The following is a 13,367-nucleotide window of genomic DNA, read 5'->3' as shown; positions in this document are numbered from 1 at the left end:
GTGTAGTGGAGTCTCACTGGTTCTGTTCCTTCCTGTCTTTGTGACTGAGAGAGCAAATTATGGACCTTTATTCAGCTTAAATTTTACTGAATGATAATGATAATATCTATCTCACCCACTGGTGAAAATTGGAATTAATTTGTAAATACTTCAGAATGGCATCTAGTAATGTATTTGGTTTTTTCACGTTTGACAAAGGTGTATATGTTTTTCCTTTTAGATTCCATGGAGCCAGTAGTGGGTGATGATGAAAGAAGGTACCACGAAGCAGGTACTGAATGAATATTTTCATTAGACTGTAAACATTACTCAAGGCTTTATGGTTGTAATGCTATGCTAAAGTGATTTTTCTTTCAAGGGAGTCAGAGAAGGAATCCTAACACCTAATACAAGTCTTTTTGCTTTGTAACAAGATTTGATTATGAAAAGAGTATCAGGCTTTCATATTTTAGCTCATCTACACTGGCACCATGACAATACAGGATATTAATCTTTAATGCTACTTTTGCATATCTTACTATATGCCAGCTTGAAGAATTTTTATGAAAATAATTTACTTGTCTAGTGTTTTTACTGTGTCTAGTGTTTTTGGGGCAGAGGTACCTATCACTGACCACAGACACTGATATTTAAGAGAACAGAATTCTGTATTTGAGATTAAGCTGTGTGTGTGTGTGTGTTTTTTTTTTTTTTTTTTTTTTTTAGTTAAGCAGTTGCATAGAATGATCCGTTTAATACTGAGTTTTATGATCTTTTTTGCAGATGACCTTACATACCAGGACTATGATGAACCAGGTTTGAAAATGCTTCTCAACCTTAAGCCATCTACTTGTTTTAAGACTACTCATAGTTTTTAGAGTTATAGAGGGTAGTGTTTTAAGCTTCAAATACCATAACTTAAAATCTCCAAATGAATGGGAGTTTTCAAAGAATTTACTTGGGGAGATTGGTTTCCACCCCCATTGGTTTGGCCATTGACTAAGTAATTTCTTAAACTCTTTTCAAGTTGCCTTCAGAAGCAGCTAAAAATTATTCCTGAAAACGTATCTCATTACTTTATAGTCTTAGCTCTCTTTCGACTAACATAATGATCAGACATAGAAAACTAGTGAAAGTTGAACTACTCTAGTTTCTTCTACAAAATAATCCCACTCTTAAAGGAGATGGGTCTACTAGCATAAAGAAAGGTACAAAAGAATTTCACTGCAGGCTTAAAAGTGGCATAAACAAAAGAGTTTGGGCATGTTTTTGGCATGAGTGGCACTAGATTCAGATTTGGGCATTTATATTTTCAGTTTGTTGCCAAAGCACTCCCTAGCCTGTTTTATTAAACTCCACAAAGTAGATTCTATTTTTTGCGACTTCCGAGATGAAAGAAATAAGGTTCGGAGAATGTAAGTGATTTGCATAAGATAATATGACTAAGAAATGATAAAGCCAATGGTATATCATTTTTATTCTGCCACCTTCATAGATGACTCTGTAAAAGGAACAGAGTCAGCCGAGCATAACTTCGTGTGTGAAGCAAGAAGGATGGAGAAATGTATAGTGCTTGAGTCAGATATAGAGGACTTTACAGGCTGATGGTTTGGAGGCTTGACATTCAAATAGGAGCAATATGGAGTCCCGACTCTCAAGAAATATATGGTCTCATGACAGTTGGTGGTTCTCAATTGAAGAAAATTAGGACTGGCTGTGTATAAGCCTGATATGCTAATTTATTAAGCACATGTATTTAAGATTTAAGGCCCTACGAAGATGACCAGTCACAGTGGCTATCTCTAATGGAGTATGAATGATGCCATTGGAAGCATCCTGCATTCTTTAAGAATTTTAAGAATTAGTTTCTTTAAGAATTTTAATTTTAATTAAATTTTAATAAATTTTAAATAGATTTTAATAAAATTTAATTAATAATTATTTAATTTAAGAACTAGATTCTTTAAGAACTAGTTCTTTAAGAACTAATATTTTTATAAGAAATTAAATAACTTGGCCAGTATGATTGGATCTAGATTTTCTTTTCAGTTTCAAATTTAAAGGAGAGAATAGAAATTTGGAAATAAAAGTTGTATGTAGAGATGAGATACTTTTCTCATTTCTGCCACTCATTATAGTGTTTGTCCAAATGTGCTAGGAAGAACAGGTTTGGAAGGCAGTTTGCAGACTAGATCCAGAGAACCTTAAAATCAAACTGGAAAGAAGTGTAAAATTAGATACTGTGTTAAAAAAAGATGTTATAAAAATAAGTGTGTTTTCATAGGCAGAGAATCAGAATAAGCACAGTTTAACATGTTAAAAAAGAGTAATAAAGTAGGACCTAAGGGGTCATCAAGATTTGAGACACTTTGAATCGTAAGATTTTGAGATACCCTAGATTACCTTGCTATAAAACCTGAACTTTTTCAAACAAAAGGGGTTTGATAAAAGTATTAATAGGATTATTCACAGTGTTCTAACAAGATACATTTGCGGCATTCAGGAACCAACTAGGGAAGCCAAGTGAACATATGTAAGTGAGTTGTAAGTAGGGTGAAAACAAAACCATTTTTCAGTAGATCAACAGAATATATTCCGTATTAAACTCCCTACATCTAGAACGTGGAAAACATGTGGCTTTTTAAAGCTATGGAGGGAACCAGCTTTCCACATTGAAAATTAGAAAGCATTAAGCCTACATTGGATATACCTAGGATATGACAGTACCAGCTTACCTTCTGATCGATTTATTCATATAATGCATACATATTAACTACTTTATGTCTAAAACAGGACTAGAGCAGTTCTAATGAGGAACACACACAGTTTGATCACACAAGTAACTTCAATTGTGTTTACTTGAAATTGTACTAAGTGCTGGTGAGAACAAGGACAGTGTGTAACAAGAGCATATAGTGAAGAGACCTACCTAGTTTGTGGACCAGGGAAGGCTTCCCTGAAGTTAGAAGGGAAGATTAGAGCCATTGACAAGGCAAGGGGAAGGTGGGCGGAATGTCGTAAGAAGCCTCTGAGGTGCGAAGATGTGTCTGGAGGGCTGGCAGTCTCATCTGGGCTGAGATTGCACTGTGTCTGGGGTCCAGAGGATGCCTAGAGTTAGTCTGGCATATTCACCTACCCTCAGGGCATTGTTTAAGGCACTACAAAATCAGATGTGTGTTTTGTAAAGATCGATCGGTCTGACATGTAGCATATAGACTGGAGAGAGACAGGAGTGGATATGGGGAGACCAGTTAGTTTAGTGCCATTATTCCAATCTGATCTTGCCCTGGGTCCCATCTCTGCCTAAAGAGCAATCAGAGGAGATGAGTTTCAGCAAAGGGATGTTCAGCTGAGTCCCATGCTGCTGAGGACCCACGCGAGGTGGGCACTGAACACATGCATTGCATCTAGTATGACAGTGGCCCCCTGGTGACCTTGGCCGGAGCTGTTGTCAGGGGACACAGATGAAGGTGGACAGAGATAAAGTAGTTTTAAACCAGGGTGGTGGCAGTAAAGGGAAGCGGACAAGATAAGAAATGTAAGGAGAAAAAATTGACGGGGCATGATGTGTGGGTGTAGCTGGGGCAGAGAGCAAGGTGCCTTTGATGGATGATGGTGCTTTTCCCCTAAGGCAGGATTGGAAAACAGGAAAGGGCCAAGAGGCTGTGAGTCCAGTCTGTACATGTTGACAGTGTCTGTCGTGACATCCAGAGGGATAGGTAATAACCTAGTTGGTGGTGCCTGGATCTCAGCCGAGAACTCGCATTCGTGGCTGTGAGTTTGGGAGTGGTGAGTCTGTACAAGATAATTGAAGCCAAAGTCTGAGATCACTTATGCAGGGAGGACAGTGTAGGGGTATGGGAGGCTCTGTGGCTGGCCTTCGATGAAAGCCAACATTTCGTGCCTGGTAGGACTAAGACAGGTGAAGAAGAAGATTGAGAAGGAGAAAGGAAGAAATGAAAGGAGAACACAGTCACACTGAAGTGTTTAAGGGAGGAGCTGCTGGGAGCGCTAACTCGGTGAGGTGGAGCTCGTCCATTAGATGGAATGAGGTGGTCTCTGAGGAGTCTTGGCAGGGGTGAGTCAGGGCCACAAGCAGATGGCAGTGTTTGGGGAAGGAAGTGAGGGGTGAGATAGCAAATGTGAATGACTCTCTGAAGAAATGAGATTGTGAAATGGAGGGGAGAGTTGGGGCAAGGGGAAGTAGGCTCAAGAAAGGGCTTTTTTTCTTTAAGTTGGTAGAGTCTTGAGCAGGTTTAAATACAGCAGAGTTCAAAGTGACAGTGAGCAAAAACGTGCTGCTCCTCTCTCTTACCAGTACCACCAGAAGGACAGAAGATGATGCATTGAAATCGTCCCTTACTCTACCCAGCACTGAGAATTAGTATCTGAAATATAGTTGTTGCTCAAAAAATTTTCTTTATTAAATGATTATAAAAATTACACTGATAACTGTGGTAAGAAAATAAGAAAGCTCGCTCGAAGTGAACCAGAAAATGTGAGGCATTTTGGAGAATGGAAAAAGCTGGGATTGGGTTGACCAAGAAAGATGTGTGACCCAGCTGAGCCCAAAAGAAGAGACCAGAGCCTCCTTTGCAGCAAAGCAAAGGGAAATCGGGCAGTGGGTTCATGGCCTGCCAGCTGAACCCTCACCCTGAGGGGCTGGCACCGGGAGTGTTTGCCTCCAGGTGGAAGATCAGAGAGTTGTTACCTAAACAAACAGAGAATCTGCCTGGTGAAAGCCCAGAATCCTCCCCCACAGACATGAAAGATAGAAAAGGGAAATTCAGTGCCACCAGGAACTAAACAGATTTTGGATCCTGGTAACCAGTAATTGGGGAAGAACCTTAATTTTTCCCATTTTACATGAAGAAAGCATTTGTAAAATGGGAGAAATTAAGGTTCTTCCCCATCTCCTATGGCTAAAAGGTGGCCGACCTGGACTTTGAATCTGTGTTTGACTCCACACCAGGCTCTTTCCTGTCCTGCTCTATAGCCTGCCACTTGCCAGTGACTAAGTCCCAGGGGTTCAAGGATGAATTAGACATTGTCTCTGCTCATAAAATCATACAGGGAATGTTGTGTCACAGTGAGTTATGTAGCCCTAAAGGATTATTTTTTGTGTGTATTTTCTAGTATACGAACCTTCGGAAAATGAAGGTCTAGAAAGTTCAGATAAGCTTTTTCTCTAAATGGGTGTTTCCTGTGAGTCAGCCCCCCCCCCTTGTATTTATTAAAACTCAGATAACTTGTGGGACAAAGACAGATGTAGGCAGAAATCCAAGACATTTTCCAGTCTCCAAGGAGGTAATTGCATATTGTCAATATATTCTTTTCCTTGTACTTGTATTGTGAGTTTTATGTCATTAGGGATGATGTCAGCCTATTTGAAGTATACTTTGAATATAATTTAGGAATTAAAGTTGATATGCTAATATAAGAGTTATGAGTCTCCATAAGAAGGCCCTAGTCTAAAAAGAGCCAAATTTAGTTACCTTAGTAGAGATAAGTTAATTTAGGAATCTAGTGTGAGTTAATGTAAAATGTGTTTGGTTTTTTTTTTTAGATAATGCTGTAGAAGATTCAAACACAATTTTAGAAGGTAAGTTAATTTTATAGAGATAGTTTTACTTTTTGTATTAAAATTATGTTCACACATTCAGCAGATATGTATTGGACACTTTGGTGTCTGTAGGATGCTTGGGGCTAGGAGGGAGAGCGTGAAGACGATGGCTAAGATTTCTGGTTTCCTTGGGGTTGGCATTCTCGTGGTCCGACATGATGAAGTAACTACAGATTATGAAAAGTACAATAACATAAAACCAGGATAGTCCAATAGCAAATAACTGGTTATAGCAAGGCTCTTCAGCGAGGGTGGTTTTGTCAGACAGGGTTAGCCTTGGGCAGGGATGGGTTGAAAGTTGGGTTCTTTATGTTGTGGTTCAGCTAGACAGACTATTTTTGAAAGTGAAGGGATTGTTCCAAAACAGGTGTTGCCTATATTACATGGTGGTGCTTCGACAGCATGTAGAGTTACAGAGATCCTAACTGCCTGCAGTATTCTTTCACCTATGTTATTTTGGTTGTTCCTCACAGTGGACACTGAAAAGGTAGAGCAATTTATTGCAGGTTTTTGTTTTTGTTTTGTTTTGTTTTGTTTTATGGCTAAGCTGGTATTCAACCCAGACTTGGGCCTACAGTGGACTCTGGGGTCCATGGGCTTTAACGGCAGGAAGTTGCCACAGGGAACAAGTAATATGGCATTTGCTCTTTGTGTTACTCTTAGAATTCATTGCTGAGCCACTCATTGTCAGTTTTCAGGTTAAAGGTTGTTGCTTCTGAGCTTGGTTAGGCAGAATATTTAATAGTACTTGAGTGAAATGGGAGAAGATGGGGAGGAGTGAGGGAATGTGGGGATCCCATAATTGCCCTCATTTTCCACTTAGCTGCTGACAGAGACTCTTCCACAGCTGTTGTGACTACTACACACATGTAAATTTATCTCATGTAGCAGACTGGATAGTGTTCATATTTTCTCCTACCTCCCGTGACTCAGTTGTCTTTGAATAATATAGCCAAGTCTGTTTTTTTATTCAGTCAGAGTCAGAAAAGAGAAACCCCCCATCCCTAGGAAGAACTTTATCCAACCCATCCCACATATATTGTTTTATATAAGAGGCGGAACGTTACAATTATGCATTTGGCCCTGCCTTTCCTGTGTTTGAAGTAGTTTTTCCAAAGACTTTTCCAAAGTCACCATTATATCCTCTACAGGCATTTTGATAAGCCAGTAGAGGATATAGTGGAGACTGCTAAGGAAATTCTTTTTGCAGGGCAGTGGGGCTCTGGACTGTGTGCCATTAGCCCTCTCTGTAGTTTCTGTGCTTCTGTGTTTGGAACCTGAGTGGTCGGTGAGAATGGACTCATCATCTTCACGTGCCCTCTAACCTTCTCATGCCCACTGTTCCTTGACTTGGCTCAATGTATCAAAATATAGTTGGATTCCCACACCAGCAGTGACAGTGTCATCATTGACACTTCCTTCATCTCTGTAGCTAATCAATCCCAAGTATTGCTGAATGGGCTTCCAAAACATTTCTCAAATCCCTTCTTTCCTCTGTGGCTCTGGTGATTTAGTTCAGCCCTCATCACCTTCCTGGACAGCAGTGATAGCCTTCTAGCCCATCTTCTCAACTAGATACTTGTCTCCTTCAAATCCACCTGTCATGATAGCATTAGGGTAATCTATTCAAAAGTAGAGGTTAGGCTGTATCAGCCCTGTGCCTAAACCCTCTTTACCGCCCCATCTGTGTCAGGAAGGTTACTTTCTGTTATAGGCAACAGAAAACTAAACTTGAATTGGTTTAAGCGTTAAAGATTCAGGTGACTGATCAGTTGTGAACTTGGAAGACCTAGTGAGGAATTTGAATTATAGTCCAGGTGCAGTTGGAATCTGGGAAAAATACTTAAATGAAGTATGGCATAATTTGACTTATTTTAAGGAATTACTTTCACTCCTAATTAGAAAATGGATTATATGGGGGCAAGAATGGAGGCAGGGACCACCCTGTAAGGAAATGTTTGGGTGCCAATCCAGGAAGTGATCATGGTGGCCTGGAGTAATGTCGTGGCTGTGAAAATGGAGGGGCAAGTTTTGAATTTGAGATATATTTTTGAATTATAACTGATGGACCTTTCTGATGGTTGTGAAGTAAAGAGAAATAAAGGGAGACTTTGGTTTGGTTTGAATAACTATCAAATGATGGGGCTGTTTACCAACTGTGGGATGGTGGCAAAAGTAGGATCTAGAGTAAACTGGTTTATGGGAGAAAACCAAGGCTTCATATTAGATATTTAAGTTTGGGAGTGATGCAGGATTCCCAGGTGGAGGTATTAAGTAGGGCGTTGGGTGTGCCAATGATATGAGCTAGATGGGTGAGACCTGAGACTGATGTGTTTGGGAGCCATCATCATGAAGGTAGGATTTGAAATCTATACTGAAGTGGGTTTTAAAAGTCCTGGAGTAAAGAAAATCAGTCTGTGCTGATATAATAAGTTTACTGTTTCCTTTTAAAAAATCCTCCCATTATATCATTGCCAAAATGAATTTCAGGTGAGTCTGTTAAATGTACACTTTTTCAGAATAAAACTAAATTGAAATTTTGAATTTCAGATTGAAAATTTGCTTTATCTTGAAATAATAATAAGGCTTTCTTAGTATAACATCAGTGATGGAAATAATAATGTGATTAATACTTTATGATGCACACAAGTTTTTTAGACTTAAAATGACAAGTAAAAGACATTCTGAGAACAAATATTGGTAAGGGTGATACAGTGCTAGTAGTTCTCTAACTTACTAAGAATGAGATCAGTAGGCAAACCTTAACAAGCTGTTCATAACAGAGAAACCGAGTTGTTCATAGCACTGCCACTAAAACAACGAAATATGCTAGAATATTCATTGAGATTAGTGGGAATAGGTGAATTTTTTTTTCCTTTTTCCTTTTATGTAAAAAATATTTCCAAATCTTCCATTTGGGTATGTATTATTCTTAAAATTAGAAGCAAATTAATTTAAGAAGAAAAATGGTTAAATAGCTGCATAAATATATGAGTTTTAGAAAATGCTATAAAAATTCTTCCTTTTGACCTACGTCTGTTCCAAGTCTTCAGGAGCAAAAGGAAAACTGATGTAATCTTATCTCTAGATTAAGGTAATGTTCAATGGGTTGTTAGATATGAAGATCTTAAAATGTGATATAATTTGATAGATGGAATCAGATCAGTATATTATTATACCATTATTTGATAAGGTCTATCTGCGGTCTCTTTAGATGCAAATGGGTTGAAGTGGCCAGGGAAGAAGGCAAGATGTTTAAAAAGTCATATCCTTATTTTTGGCCGGTCTTAGAATATGTTATCTTGAAAATTATTTTTCAGAAACTTTATTAAGGATAGTAATTAACTTTTATGACTCTCTTTCAGTTTCTTTGTGTTGTTTCATTCATGTTGCATTTAGGGTTGTGTATTAAAAACTTTTTTAACAAGATACTTTAGACCTCTTTCCTCAGCTCTCTTATCAAGTCTGATGCAAAATTGTGGTGAAGACTGGGGTTTTAGTTCATATCTCCTTTGCACAGGCAATGAGTTTTGGTCATGGTTAGTCAGTTAGGCAGATATGGAAAGCCTGTTTTACAGCACACTTGAGAAGTATACAACATTTTGCAAAGTTATGGCTAACTCTTCTTTGTTGTAATAGTGTGAAAACCCAATGTTTTTGTCATCATTGCAGTCGTATCCCAGAAATGTCTGTAAAAATAATCACTGTAACTTAAATACAATCTGTGTTTGAAACAGTGGTCAGCAGTATGTAATGTATTGTAATTTTCTTATTTTAGAAGCGCACATGCCCCCTGCTGAAGAACAACAGGAAGTACCACTAGGTATGACATTTTTTGGTTGAATCCTTTCCTTTTCTGTGTACTGTTGATAGTCACAGTGGCTGTAGGAAGTCACTAGTCTATGAAGGGTAAAAATCCTGAGAGAAGGATTAATTGTACTTCAATTTAAAGAGAAAATTGTGTTTTGATCAGTTGAGCCAAAGTAAAGGAAAATACATGTCAGATTCAGTCAATCCCTGTTTGTTGAGCTGGGAGGTGAGGAGCAGTAATAATCAAAGTACCATGTGATTTTGGCCATTATAGATGGTGGTAATAGTAGTTAGGTGGGGTTCCCCCCCCCCCTTTTTTAACTGATAAGCTAATTGATGATGGAATCTGATTTGCCTTAAAATGAGTTTAGTAGTGCATAATTTAGTGACTTGAGTTTTCTAGTTCCCCATTCCCATGAGGGCATCGTAGTGCCCTGGGCCTCGTTAGTACCAGAAGTCTTTGTTTCCAGCTCACTGGGTTAATCCATTTCTGCACTTTTCCCTCCCCTCTGCCACATGTCCCTCTTACAGCAGTGAATTTAGGGAATGGGGACATCATTTCAACCAAGGCCTGTGTTTTCAAATGGCATTTTAGAGATGACATTAACTCTACCTGCAACCAGAAATAACATACAAACCTCCTGTTCTCATAGTGGGAAACATGTTTTATCAAGAGGGGGATTTCCAGTACCTCTATCCCAACTAGGCCAAGTGTATTTCCTTTGTTTCTGTATTTTATTTCCATTTTCTTTCTTTTTGTGTCACTTAATGGTTGAATTATTGCTCCTATTTTTTAGACGCTTAATGTGAATTTTGTGGCAATGATATGCATTACTCTTTTTGAGTCTGTAGAAATAATAACTGCCAAAACCTATTAAATAATAAATTTCAAGGAAAAAAAATAACTTTTATAATCAAAGAATATTTTTAGTTGTATACCCCAGCTCATCTTTGCCTGTTTCACGTTGGGATGTTTTAGGTTTTGGTGATTGTTATACCACATACGTTTTTAGTCATCTGTACAAATGCTTAAAAGAACTGGGTTGTTGGTATTATAATGTGAATGAGAATGGAATTCCATGGAGAACTGGGACTTTTACATGATGGATACTGCGTAGGTGCGTGTATTTTATGTTTAGGAAAGGTGCGCAGAGCAGGGCGAGCTGCTGATTCTATCCTGCCTTATAATTTCTTCTTTCTTGTTGAGTGGTGCTTTCCAGAGGGCCTTGTTTCTGTCTTGAGGAGGCAGAGCATGTTACTGAATTAGCATTTTGATTACTGTCCTGTACTTTAAAGAAATTGTCTTATAAGTATTTTTTAAAATGAGTTTTTACAACATTGGCCTTTTTCTAGTTACAGTTCATATTTTTTAATATTGACCTGACTTTAGCGAAGGCATAAAAATAATACTGTTTTCTGGCCAGAAATTTCTGTGCTTTTTTTTTTTCCATGTTTTATAAGCTGAGTGCAAGAATTTCCTTGCAACATAAATATAAAATACCCAGTGGTTCGGGTGCTGGAAGGAGGTGCTATTTTAGAGGAGGTATTTAACAACCGGAGCACATAAAAATGAAGATTTGCTAAATATGTGTACTCACTGAAATATGATAAGCTCCCAATAAATAAATGGTGACTGTGGCTATTTTTGTTTAGTAATTAATTAGCCTGATCTCCGAGGTGAATCAAGAGAAGTTAAATCCTGAAAGACCTGCTCAGGAAGTTATAACCTATAATTTGGTGTCATAAAAATTGGATTAACCCGCTGCCCAGTTACGTGCGACCTTTCCAGAAGAGACTGTGAGGCCAAGAGTTAGCAATATGTATTTTTAATGATTGCGCTTGCTTTGCTTATTTCCCATTATTTTCATAGACTTAGTTTATATTACAACCTCTTTTATTCAGTGTTATAAAAGAATAATCGTTGAAACTCTGTATTCGTGATCTTCATGTACAATAAGCCAACTCCTCTTTTAAGTGCTTAACATCTGTGGGATGACAGAAACTGCAGGAACACTGATGTTAGGGCCTGTCTCCCCCAACTTTGCAATGCTCCTTAACTTCCAATCTTGAAAGTCTGTTATTCAGGGGAAATGTTAATGGAGGACCTCTGCAACATGCTAGCTCTTAGTGCACTTTACTCTGACCCTTGGGATCTTAAGTGATGATTACTTTGCCTTCCCTGATCATTCCAAGACTAGGTTATACTGCCTTAATATTGCTTATCAAAGTTCGCAATAATATATTTATTGGCGTGCTATAACCCCGCAGGGCGGGGACTGTCTTAGTTCACCATTGTATTGACCCACACACTAGGGACAGGGAATGTGACCCTTTAGGAAGTAGTAAGCATTCTGTAGGAGTTCTTCTAAGCACATTCCATGAATTAACTCATTTAAGATTTCTGGTTGCCTAAGAGGTAGACATGCTGTTATCTCCATGTTACAGATGTGAAAACTGAGACACTACGAAGCTGATGTGAGAGCCAATGGGTGGCAGAACGGACGCTGCCCCTTGCCTGTTGGCTCCAGAATTCAGACTCTGGGTCTCTGTGCTCTAGAGGACTTTTCATAAGGGAAGGCCTAAGGGCTGATGAGTTCTGAGAGCTGTTCTGATGTGATAAAGATAGAGCTGTCATCTTATTCAGCATCTTTCCCTTACTCTACGTTAGTACTTCAGCTAGGACCCAGAAGTGTGGAATATTAAGATTTATGGTAGAAAGTCAGTTGTCCAGTAGCTTAAATTTTGTCATCTTTTCTTTATATTTGTAAATTTATAAGTGCTTTGCTATTGACAAAGTCAGTCCTGGGAATTGATCATTCTGATATTAAAAGTCGATCATTTTGAATACCAGTCTTTTATAAAAAATTGTTTTTGCAATCCAGGCTCCTTAGTGAGTTTTTACCGGTCTCCTAAAATCCAGATTTTTTAAAAAATATTTTATTTATTTATTTGAGAGAGAGAGAGAGAGAGAGAGAGCACACATGCCCAAGTAGGCAGAGCAGTAGGCAGAGGCAGAGGGAGAAGCAGACTCACCGCTGAGCAGGGAACCCAATGTGGGACTCGATCCCAGGACCCCAGGATCATGACCTGAGCTAAAGGCGGTTGCTTAACAGACTGAGCCACCCAGGTGCCCCCAAACTCAGATTTTTTACTTGAAATCATAAAGCATGTGATTCTGGCAATATGACACAATAAATATGCATAGCACAAATTGATTCATTTATGAAGGAATCACTTACAAAATTCATCTGAGTAAAATTTCCTGCCAAACTGTATGTTAAGGCCATTTTACTAACTGGTTCCAGTAACAATTTTTTTCTGTCATACCATGCCAGAAAAAAAAAGAAATTAATGTTTTATGGTGATAATCATATTATTCAAGTTGGAGCTCTGTAAGCATCAGTGTTTCTGTTGCTCCCATCTCTTTGAAAATGGAGGTAACACTTGTAACTCATCCCACTGTGGGCTGGTCTAGCAGTGCTGATGGTTTCACTCTGCTGCACCTGTGTGAACTTTCACTCATGCCTCCCCTTGTCATCCAGCATTTCCTAACATGATCACTAAGGCACCCAGCCAGACTCAAACAATAAGACAGCGCCTGCCCCCATAGCAGGTCCCAGTCCTCTGGGCATACAGCTGAGTAAAACAACCACTGTGATGTTCTTAACCCCCCAAAAGGGTAGGCAGGGCAGCACAGAAAAGGAGGGATAACTAATCCAACTTTGGGAACAAGGGTATGGAGAGTCAGAAAGGTCTCCCCATGTGTTGTCGTGCTGTTAGAAGTGACACTAGCTGGTGGGTGGGGAGCAGAGGAAGCAAGTGCTTGCGGAACAAGGACTAGGACAGTGAGCCATATAAAGGTGTAAGAAGACAAGTGGAAAAACAGGCAGGCGTCAGTTCCCGGAGTGTCTCAAAAATGATGTTTAAAAATTTGAATCTGGGCCTAAAGGTGGCA

At 38.9% G+C, this 13,367-nt stretch overlaps 1 protein-coding gene across 4 annotated transcripts in view; it reads left to right on the top strand.

Moving 5' to 3' along the window:
• The window catches only part of ASPH (aspartate beta-hydroxylase), a 219,281-nt gene that overhangs the window by 81,500 nt on the left and 124,414 nt on the right, over positions 1-13,367 (top strand). For all 4 annotated transcript variants that reach the window (XM_059394635.1, XM_059394634.1, XM_059394636.1 and 1 more), the window contains 4 exons: positions 221-271; positions 763-795; positions 5,546-5,581; positions 9,381-9,425. In XM_059394635.1, the coding sequence (XP_059250618.1) occupies positions 221-271; positions 763-795; positions 5,546-5,581; positions 9,381-9,425 (165 nt within the window). The remainder of the gene's footprint in view (positions 1-220; positions 272-762; positions 796-5,545; positions 5,582-9,380; positions 9,426-13,367) is intronic.

Source organism: Mustela nigripes, chromosome 3 (genome assembly GCF_022355385.1).
Source record: "Mustela nigripes isolate SB6536 chromosome 3, MUSNIG.SB6536, whole genome shotgun sequence".
Taxonomy (NCBI): domain Eukaryota; kingdom Metazoa; phylum Chordata; class Mammalia; order Carnivora; family Mustelidae; genus Mustela; species Mustela nigripes.
Note: the sequence above shows the minus strand (reverse complement) of the source record. Positions and strands in the feature narration are given on the sequence as shown.